Source organism: Setaria viridis, chromosome 6 (assembly GCF_005286985.2).
Source record: "Setaria viridis chromosome 6, Setaria_viridis_v4.0, whole genome shotgun sequence".
Taxonomy (NCBI): Eukaryota; Viridiplantae; Streptophyta; class Magnoliopsida; order Poales; family Poaceae; genus Setaria; species Setaria viridis.
The window spans coordinates 8014840-8025246 of NC_048268.2; the positions used below are offsets into that span (position 1 = coordinate 8014840).

At 45.4% G+C, this 10407-nt stretch overlaps 1 protein-coding gene across 1 annotated transcript; it reads right to left on the bottom strand.

Moving 5' to 3' along the window:
* Positions 1–6065: 6065 nt before the first annotated feature.
* Positions 6066–8638, bottom strand: LOC117859708 (NAC domain-containing protein 43). Its single transcript, XM_034742875.2, has 3 exons — positions 8286–8638; positions 7692–7975; positions 6066–7328 (listed from the first exon to the last, which is right to left on the bottom strand). The coding sequence occupies exons 1-3, from the start codon at positions 8455–8457 to the stop codon at positions 6606–6608; spliced, it is 1179 nt and encodes a 392-aa protein (XP_034598766.1). The 5' UTR covers positions 8458–8638; the 3' UTR covers positions 6066–6605.
* Between the last annotated feature and the right edge of the window lie 1769 nt (positions 8639–10407).

Sequence of the window (10407 nt, forward strand, 5' to 3'; positions counted from 1 at the left end):
GTGCGAGTGTGTCATCTAGGTCCCAAACTTCTAAAACACAGATTGAAGTTCCCAAACTTGCTAATTGTCCCCAAACAGTAGTCCCTAAACCATCAAGAAGCCCTCACCAAATTTGTCTTACCTATCCGATTTGGCCGTGCCATCACTAGACCTCGAGACAGCCCCATCTCCTATAGCAAGCCTCCTTTGGCCAATCATCCGCAAAAATCAGCCACCGCTATTGCCAAATTCTTCAAGTTCCAATCCTGCATAGACTCAAATCCCTTTCCCGTGAGCTCAGATTGCATCAATTTCCCGTGGATGTAAGTAGGAGGTGATGCGGAGACCTGCAAGGCCAAAATCCAAGGTGACACATGCTGGCAGCTTCCTCGAATATGATGGATCTCGCAGGATTGTTCCAGCCTGCTTGAGGAGCGGGATTAGCGATCAGTTGATGTGCGTGCCCACAAGCTCGCAATGCGTTGTCACGGTCCAACACTACTGGAGAATTGACCTTCCATCCAGGTGCTTTTGTCCTGGTTAACTTTGGACCCGAGACTTAAAGGCACTTTAGTCCCTGGTCAAAAATGAGGCAACGAAGGCCACCACTAGGGGGGGTTGACTTTAGTCCCGGTTGTAAAGACAAACTGGGACTAAAGCCCCCCTTTAGTCCCTTTTGTAACGGCTATAAAAAAATCGCACCGACGCCTTCCCCTTTTGTCCCGGTTGGAGTTTCCAACCGGGATAAAATCTCCAATCCAACCATCCTGTAACTCTTCTTCCTCCCCCGGTCCGAGCCACCCCACCAGAGACCGAGAGCTTCATCCTCCTCTCCATGGCGAGCAAGCAATCTTAGGGGAGGTGCTGCTCGAATTTTTCTCCTCATTTCCTTGGGGATTTCACTCATCCAAAGTGTTGTGAAGGTTAGCTACTTCATCCTCCCTTCATTTATTATTATTATGTTTTGTTTTATGCTTTGGAGAAGGAGAAAAATGAGTTTTTTAGAATGAGAGAGAATGAAGAGGATTTTATTTATACATATTTTTGAGCTAGAATTTGATGGATAGCTCGCTTGTTTTATATGATTCGTATTAGTTAAAAGAACTTGATCAATATTAGGTATAGGAAAAAAATAGAGTAAATATTTTTTTAATATTTAGTCATTGCAATAAAATTAAGGTAAATAAATTATAGGTGTAAGAAATAGAATTTTGTCATTGCTAAATTTTTTCATGTCACTAATTTAACAATAATTGTATTTTTTGACCAATAATCTATTTATCTCATGTTTATTGCAAGAACTAAATATTATAAACACACTTATTCTATTTTTCCCTACCTAATATTGATCAATTTCTTAATGTAATACGAAGCCCTATGTTCATTTGTCACGCAATACGATGCAGATGGACTGGCAATGGATGTACCACCTCCGCTCCTCTAATCCCAGAGAACAGTGTCTGCACATGGTATGAATGTACTTATAGTATTCTCAGCACATAACTCAACTTTCTACTAAGTCTATGGAGAGTCACCTCCGCTCCTCCAGTTTCAGAAAATAATGGTAGAATGGAAGAGCTTTGAATCCACAAACTCATGCTGAATATCATACAAAAATCTTGAAATAGTATTCCAAATGTCTTTTAGAGCCTAATTCTCATAATAGAAGTATGCTGGCCCAATATCCTCTTCAGGCAGAGATCTGTTCACTACCTTGACCTAGTGGCTTTTGATTGGTTATGGCTTGCCACCATGGTCCATGCTTAGTGAACAGATCTTTTACCTGAACGGGCTATTATATGTGTGTGCCACCATACTTCTATTATGAGAATATGGCACTTGCTCCAAAAGATGTTTGGACAATTATTTTTCAAGATTCCTTTATGATATTCAGCCCGAGTATGTGGATTCGAACATCTTCTATTGTACCATTATTTTCTAGTACCGGATATGTGGAGGTGACTCTCAATAGACTTCGTAGAAGATTAAGTTATGTGCAGAGATGGCTTGGAGGGTGAACATTCTGCTATGTTGTACTATTATTTTAGGATAATTGACTACGTGAAGTCCACTATGGAGTGTCTGTAATCTTTAGTGCATATGTATCTTTATTGTCTTGTTATGAGTGTAATCTTTATACGTATCTTTAGTGAATGTTATGAATGTTGAATGGTGTAATTTTCATGTGAATTATTTTAATCTTTATGAAGGTTGATTGGTGTAAATTATGAATATTGATCAAGTTCTTTATCTAATACGAAGATCTATGTCCATTTCTCACGTAATAATTTATTTATCTAATGTTTTTTGTAAGGACTAAATACTATAATCACATTAACTCTATTTTTTCCCTACTTAATATTGATCAAGTTTTTATCTAATACGAAGACCTATGTCCATTTTTCCGTAATACGATGCAGATGGACCGGCAATGGATGTATAACGCGGACAGACAGACCAAGGAGTTTGTTGATGGCTTGCATATTTTCTCGAAATGGCCAAAGCTAACAAGCTAGAGAATGGATTCATATGTTGTCCATGCTTCCAATGCAGTAACAAGAAAACTACTCTTCCTGGGGGACTGTTCACAGTCACTTGTTTAGATACGATTTCATGCCTAACTATTTGGTTTGGACCAAGCACGGTGAAAGAGAGGTTATAATGGAAAATGACAAAGAAGAGGAGGATGATAACAACATTCCGGACTGGGCTGCAGGCCAAGCTTTTGCAGATACTACAATAGGTGAGGCTGATGAAGATGAGTTTGTAGAAGACGGCCCTATTGATGATCTTGGTTAGGTGCTATGGGATGCGCACAGAGATTGCGAAACTAAGAAGGAACCAGAAAAGTTGTAGCGGATGATAGATGATCACAAAAAATTGTTGGACCCAAATTGCAAGCAAGGGCATAAAAAACTAGGTACCACACTAGAACTGCTGCAATAGAAGTCAAAAAATAGTGTGTCCGATAAGGAATTTAAGGGGATATTAAAAATTGTAAAGAACATTCTTCGCAAGAATAATGAATTGCCGTCCACAACATATGAAGCTAAACAGGTTGTTTGCCTTCTAGGATTGGAGGTTCAGAAGATGCACGCATGCCCTAATGACTGTATCCTCTATCGTGGTGAAGAATATGAGAAATTGGATGCTTGTCCTGTGTGCGGAGTGCTGCGGTATAAGATTAGGCGAGATGATTTTGGTGATGTCAAGGGGCAGCCTCCCAAGAAGAGAGTTCCTGTAAAGGTGATGTGGTATTTCCCTATAATATCATGTTTGAAGCGTTTGTTCAAAAACAAGGTGTATGCTAAGTTGATGCGATGGCACAAAGAAGAATGTATGCAAGATGAGATGATGAGACATCCCACAGATGGGGCCCTAGTGGAGATCAATTGATAGAGCATTCCTGGACTTTGAAAGTGATGCAAGGAACATAAGGTTTGGTTTAAGTACTGATAGATTCAATCCATTCGGTGAGTTGAGTAGTGGTCATAGTAATTGGCCTGTGACCATATGTATGTTCAACCTTTCTCCTTGACTGTGCATGAAGCAGAAGTTCATTATGATGCCGGTGCTTATCCAAGGCCCTAAACAACCCAGCAACGACATTGACGTGTACCTAAGCCCGTTGGTTGATGAACTTTTATTGCTCTGGAAGGAAGAAGGTGTATGTGTGTGGGATGAGGATACACAAGAGAGCTGTGACCTATGAGCATTGTTGTTCATAATCATCAATGATTGGCCTGTGCTAAGTAATCTTTTAGGACAGACAAACAAGGGATATCGGGCCTGCACCCACTGTTTACACGACACAGACAGCATGTATTTGAAACACTGTAGAAAGGTCATGTATATGGGTCATCGTCGATTTCTTTCTGCTAACCACCCATTAAGAAAGAAAGGGATGCATTTCAAAGGGGCGCCAGACCATCGTAAAAAACTTGCACACCGTAATGAAAAGCATGTATTTGAGATGATAAAGGATGTAAGGGTAGTCTTTGGAAAGGGTATTGGTAGCGAACCTATTACAAACGACGATAACGGATGTGCATCCATGTGGAAGAAGAAGTCTATATTTTGGGAGCTACCTTATTGGGAAATTCTAGAGATCCGCAACACAATAGATGTGATGCACCTGATGAAAAATCTTTGCATGAATGTGCTAGGCTTCATGAGTTGTTATGGGAACTCAAAAGATACATTGGAAGCATGATAGAACCTGAAACGTATGAAGCAACGAGATGACCTACATCCGGAAAAGAGAGATAACGGACATCACTACTTACTTACCTAATTAATATCAGTTAGCTCTAATATGAACATTTATGTACGCAGTTTCCACTAGATTCTTCTAATAATTATGATTGATAAAAACCACATTATTGTGTTCAATTCATTGAGGAAACCACCGGCAGAGTACCAAGACATTCAAAACATGCTAAACTCGTAATAATTCTGGACCTTTATCTCTATATAAAAGTTTGTTTCCTAAATTTTCACTTAACACTGTATCATTCATTATTTTAATCCGCAGTGCATGGAAACGATTCCTTAAAACTCACCGTGGTGACTTCAAAGAAAAACTTACATTCAATACAAAGTTTTTGGTACGTACGAAGTTACTTTTGTACATTCTATAACACGAATATTTCATAACTTGTTTTTTCCCACTAAAGTGCTTGAGATAGGAACAAGGCAATAATCTATGTGGATACTACATCTGTGAGCACATGAACTGTTTTGTGCATGGCAAGGTGCTGTCGTCACATGATCTAGATGTACGTAAAATGAAACTATTAATAATTAATTATTTTCTAACTCCTTATAGTTAATTATTCGTGTAACATTCACATATTTCCAAATTACAGATGTGGCAGATTCAAGAAAGACTCTTAGAGAAGGAGAGGATTTTGGCAATATATGAAGGTCTCATAGGATTTCTGGTGGACGAGGTGATAAAGGGCCTGTTCGCTTCAGCTTATAAGCCGGCTGAAAAGCCGAAACGGCTGATTTATTGTGAGAGAAAAACACTATTTGGTGGCTGATAAGCCGGCTGAATAAGCTGAAGCGAACAGGCCAAAATCCCGCGGGAGAATTTTATTACAACGGACGTTCAATAGCCGCACCGAGCAACACCATGATGGGAGGATCCTAGGAATGAAGAGGAAAAATTATTGTATATATAGTAATTGTATAAATACTAATTTGATGTGTATAATATACTAAGAATTGTGTGTGTATATATATTAGTGTCATGAAATATATATACGACTTGCATACAATATTAATATGATTTTTTTTAAAAAAGTCTTAAGTACTAAAGGGGTATGTGCATGCGCATGCAGGCGCATGCACGTACCCTCTTTAATCATGGTTTGTAAAATCAACTGGGGCTAAAGGGGGTCTTTAGTCCCGGGTGAATGACTCGGGACTAAAGAACCCCCTTTTGTCTCGAAAATTTAGTCCCGGTTGGATTTTCGGATCTATAGCCCTATGCAACCGGGACTAAAACCGCATTTCCAGCCGTGCATAGCGATGATGAGCTTGCCGCGGTATGAAGACGAGGGGGCGGGCGATGGGCACGCTGGTAGGGTCGTAGCCGAGGATGCGGGCGAGGGCGCGGTCCAACTCTGGCCGCGCGAGTCGAGGTCCAGCTCGTGCTGGTCTTCCCCATCGGCAGGGAGAGGATCGTCGGTGGACTCGTGAACAAGGAGATAAAGAGAGTGGATAGAGAAGCGTGGTGTAGCTGACATGCGGATCTACATGTCCACGTCACCGCGTAGTGAGCATGCCATGTAGGCATATTAATGAAAGTTCTAGAGATTTGGACCTATATAGGATAATTAGCAAGTTTGGAGATCTTATTCTGCGTTTTAGAAGTTTCGGGACCTGGATGATACGGTCGCACAAGTTTAGAGACCGCTTATACATTTTACTCTCTTAGAAAAATGAGAAGTCTCCGGTCGTAAGCAAATAGATAAAAAAATACAATATCTATATCTATGTCACCTCACGAGAACTAGGATCTACTTAGAAACCACCAACCAGCATGCACACAGGGTACGTATACGTACCAATCAACTATCTGGGTGCACCATTGGCTAGTAAATTACCAAATCGCCCTCTCCCTCTTGTACATGTAGTACTATAGAAATGAACATTTTAATTAATAATACAAGTGACAGATGTTGTATCGATCGATCTAGTTATAAGTAACAGTCTGCTATTAATGTTGTGATTATAACAGTAATCCAGGGGGTTAATTAAACAGGGACGAGCTGATGAGCTGAGATCGAGAAGGAGCTAGCTGATGAGAGGCCGGCGACCTGGCGTTTGACAGTGCCACTCCAACTTACTGCCACCTTTAATCCATCAATCGCCCATTCATTTCTGCTCAGCTCCTTTCTCTCTCATCACTCTAATCACCTTTGAAAATCACTCTCTCTCTCTCTCTAGAGATCTTTCTTTTATTTTTTTTCTTCCCTTTCTCTCTCCCTCTCTTCTTGGTGTTGTTGGCGTTGTCTCTTTACTGTACCAGCGCAGCAGGGCATGCAGCTCGCCATGTCACGTAGCTAGCTAGGGGGCTTTACGTACGTAGTAGGCCGACGACGGCCGGAACCAGACGGCTACAGTGACACGTGGCTCAGGCGCTCCGTCGACGTGGCCGGAGCCGACGACGTCCGGGTGAAGCTCCACAGGTCGTCCTCGCCGCCGCCGCCGCCGAGCAGCCTCGTGGTGGCGGCGGTGTAGAAGGCGAGCCCGTCGGCGTCGTCGGCGCCGCCGTCGAAGCAGAGGTGGTCCGCCGCCGGGGCCGCGGCGTCGGGCGCCTGCCCGTTGAGGTGCGACGCCACCAGCCGGTCCATCATGGCCCAGTCCGTGATCCCGCTCACGCCGCCGTGGAGGAGGAGGTCGTCTCCGCCGGCGGTGGCCGCCGCCGCGTCGCCTGCTGCCGAGACGTGCGGCTGCGGCGTCGTCAGGGCGGCCGACGACGGACTCTCCAGCGGGGGCAGCTTCATGAACCCGTGCCGGTCCAGCACGGTCTCGATTGGCCGGAGGTACCTCGCCGCCCTCCCCGCGCCGCCGCCGCCGCTGAGCTGCGGCGAGAGGAGCTGCTCGTGCTCCTGCTTGCACGACCTGCCCATGTACTGCAGGATCTGGTCGAGCGCGTCGTCGCTGGAGGAGTACTGCAGGCCGTGGTTCACCGCCGCTTCCTTGCCGCCGTTTCGTCCGCCGCCGCCGCCGCCACCTCCCGATGACTCCTTGTGGTGGTGCTTCTTCTTGAACACCCTGCACACCACCCAGCCGTCCTCCTGGCTGGCGTCCGACGCCGCCGCCGCAGCAGCAGCGACCTGCAGGCCATCGCCGACGACGATGCAAAAGCAGCAGCCAGCGTTAATGATTGCTACCTTTTGGGGCACATGTAGCACATGGAAAAGTTTAATAATTGTTACTGGCTCTACTGCTCTCTCCACTCCACCCCCCACCTCAAGCAAGGAAAAAAAAAAGAAGAAGGAAAAGGGTGACCGGAGCTGGATCAAATCAAGGCTGGTGCCCGTACTCCTATCATTGCACCACCACCGCCATATAATTGTTTCTTACGGCAATAATTAATGGTGGCGTACGTGAATCGGTGCAGGGATCGATTACCTCATCAGCATCAGCAGCTAGCTTGGGGTGGGTGGGGGGGGGGGGGGGGGCAGAAGATGGCTTACCGTGGCGGCGGCGGCGGCGGCGTCGCCGGAGGGGTCGTCGAGGCGGTACTCGTGCATTATCCAGTCGGACTTCTGGCCGTGCGGGGCGCGTCCCTTGTAGAAGACGAGCGTCTTGCGCATGCCGATGCGCTTCACGGCGTTGTAAATGGCCTTGTCGCGGCCGGTGGCCTTCCAGAAGCCCGCCGCCGTGGCTCGGTTCGTGCGCGTCCCCGTCGGGTACTTCTTGTCCTTGTGGCTGAAAAAGTACCAGTCGTTCTGCGGCCCGGACCCGATCTTACATTTCTCTGCAACAAGAAGATATCATCAGTAACATGAGCAGCAGCAGCAGGAAATTGTTCATAACCATAATTCAGCTGTACGATTTACATATGAACTACTGCTGATGACCGATGAACGAAACAACAAGCAAGCTGTTGCATTCACCAGCAAGCTGGTCTCAAGTGTAATGAACCAAGCAATGATCCGTACAACTGAACTGAACTCATCGATCGGTCACCGGTGCAGGTGGTGCAACGAGGCAGTTGGATGGAGGCCGGTCAAGATCACCAGGTCATCACCAGCTCTCCGATCCATGGCCATGAGCTAGGTTCATACCTTGGATGTCCCATGGCTCGAGCTTGTTGAGGTCGACGTCGCGGATGACGTCGAGGTCGATCTCCTGGGAGGCGACCTTCTTGCGGAGGTAGTAGTTGAGGAGCTCCTCCTCCGTGGGGTGGAACCGGAACCCCGGCGGCACGCACGACTGCCCGTTCACCGAGATGCTCATTGATCTCTGCTGCTCTCGATCGGTCGAGCTGCTGCTACTAGCTCGTGTGTGCGCAAGCTAATTAAGCACCTACCTAGCTAGCTACAGGAAGGGAGAGGGAGAAGGAGAGGGGAGCGAGAGGTAGACGACGACGATGAATTGAAGAGGAGGAAAGAGATGGAACGAAGCTGGTGGCAGGGGGAGGAAAGGCGCGCACTTATATAGTGGGGTGTGTGTGTTGGGGGGGGGGGGGGGGGGGGGGTGGTTGGGGTACTTGCCGCCCAGCAAGCCAGAGCGAAATTAGGGGGATCGTCCATGGACGAGATCATCCATCCATGAATGATATTGCCATCATTCCATGCTGTTTCCTTTCAGCCTTATTTTCTTTCTTTGGCCTCTCTCTGTGTGTGTATAGCTATGCTATAGCTCTTGCTGATGCAGCTGCTACCTCTCCCTCTAAGTCTCTATACACACTACCCTTCTTCTTCTTCTAGTAGGCAGGGCAGGAGTCAGTGCACTACTGCAGGTCTGCAGCCGGCCGGGCGCTCGGAGTGGGGTTAGTTTTGCCACCCACCCGTGAGAGAGACGCAGGAGAGAGAAAGCTAGAGAGAGAGGGAAAGAAAGAGGAAAGGTCTAGGACGAGTAGTAGTAGAATTAAGGGAGAGAAAGGGAAAGGACAAGCCAACGGTTTTCATTTTCTTCTCCCATGCATTATCATCGATCGATTGACGTATATGCATGATGTATCATGTACATGTACGTATCCATGTATATGCATATATAGGGTATTACTAAACTTTGCAAAAATACTTGACATGCTAATGGATGGATCGATCGATCACCTGCAGCTTGGAATCTTTCGGTGCCGGAGTTTTTTTTTTGGACCGTGCTGGAGCATGTTTTTCATTAAGAGGAAGTTTTGGGGCCGGAATCATCTTGTCCCATGTGCTACCGGCCGGCTTTCCTTGACTTATTTTTACTGCAGGATCCATCGATCTAATCGGAGGTAATTTTACTATAACCTGATAGATGGAGGTATTATATGCATTGCTTGTCCTTTTATTATTTGTGTCCTTTCTTCTCTGTTGCTTCAAATAATTACTCGCTCCTCTATCCTGGCTACTCTTCAGTGCAAGCTGCAGGGGCAAGCGGCTAGCTAATAGCTGGGTACAAAGCTGATCAATGCTAGATGGTTCCATGGATGGATGGATGGACCAGCTGTGTTTTCAGCTAATGGTCGTGTCGCTCTGTCACTGGCAACAAAGTACAATGATACATAGTACGTGTACACGAGTTAACAAAATGCATGCATGTAATGTAACAACAAATTCTTCAGAAAAAGAATGGAGCTTGTAATTCAATTATTCATATCTCTTTATATGTCATATATCTGCAGTTTCCATGTACAGCAACAGACAAAAAAAAGCACATGGTCGGCTTCAGGTTATCCATCGAACTCTACCCATTCTTTTGTCATTTGGGGGGTTGGTATTTGCAATTTTGGATGGCATCTGTTAACATGATCCAGTAGTAAGATGCCATATCCACGTGTGTGTATGTGTACCCATGCATTTCTTTTCCATTTCGGAGAATACAACCAGGCCGGGCTAGCTCCAGGTTCAACTGCTTTGTCGTGTCTATACCTGTAAAGCATATGCACTTGCAGTACTACTAGGCTGAAGCAAGCGACCGAGGAATGGTCAAATCGCAGTCATCCATCCAAATCCAGCGCCTGCATGGAACGGAAATAAAAACAAAGCAGGCAGATAGTGCGTGATGCAATTATGGGCTCTTCTGTATGGTCAATTTCCTTTTTGTTAAGTCTCACTCTGATCTCTTTCAGTTACCCGTCATGTATGGATCCCAAGTCCCTTTGAGTTGCCCAAAAATTCAAATTAACTCGTGGTGATCAAAACCAAAGAGCTAGCTGATTGTTCATCGTCGTAAAGCTGATTGTAAGCAGTAGAATCA

Excerpts from the sequence above, each read along its gene's own strand:
- LOC117859708 (XM_034742875.2), bottom strand. The coding sequence starts at position 8,457 with ATGAGCATCTCGGTGAACGGGCAGTCGTGCGTGCCGCCGGGGTTCCGG. Across the intron at positions 7,976-8,285 it reads CGAGCCATGGGACATCCAAG|AGAAATGTAAGATCGGGTCC; the intron begins GTATGAACCTAG and ends TTCTTGTTGCAG. Across the intron at positions 7,329-7,691 it reads CCGCCGCCGCCGCCGCCACG|GTCGCTGCTGCTGCGGCGGC; the intron begins GTAAGCCATCTT and ends GATGGCCTGCAG.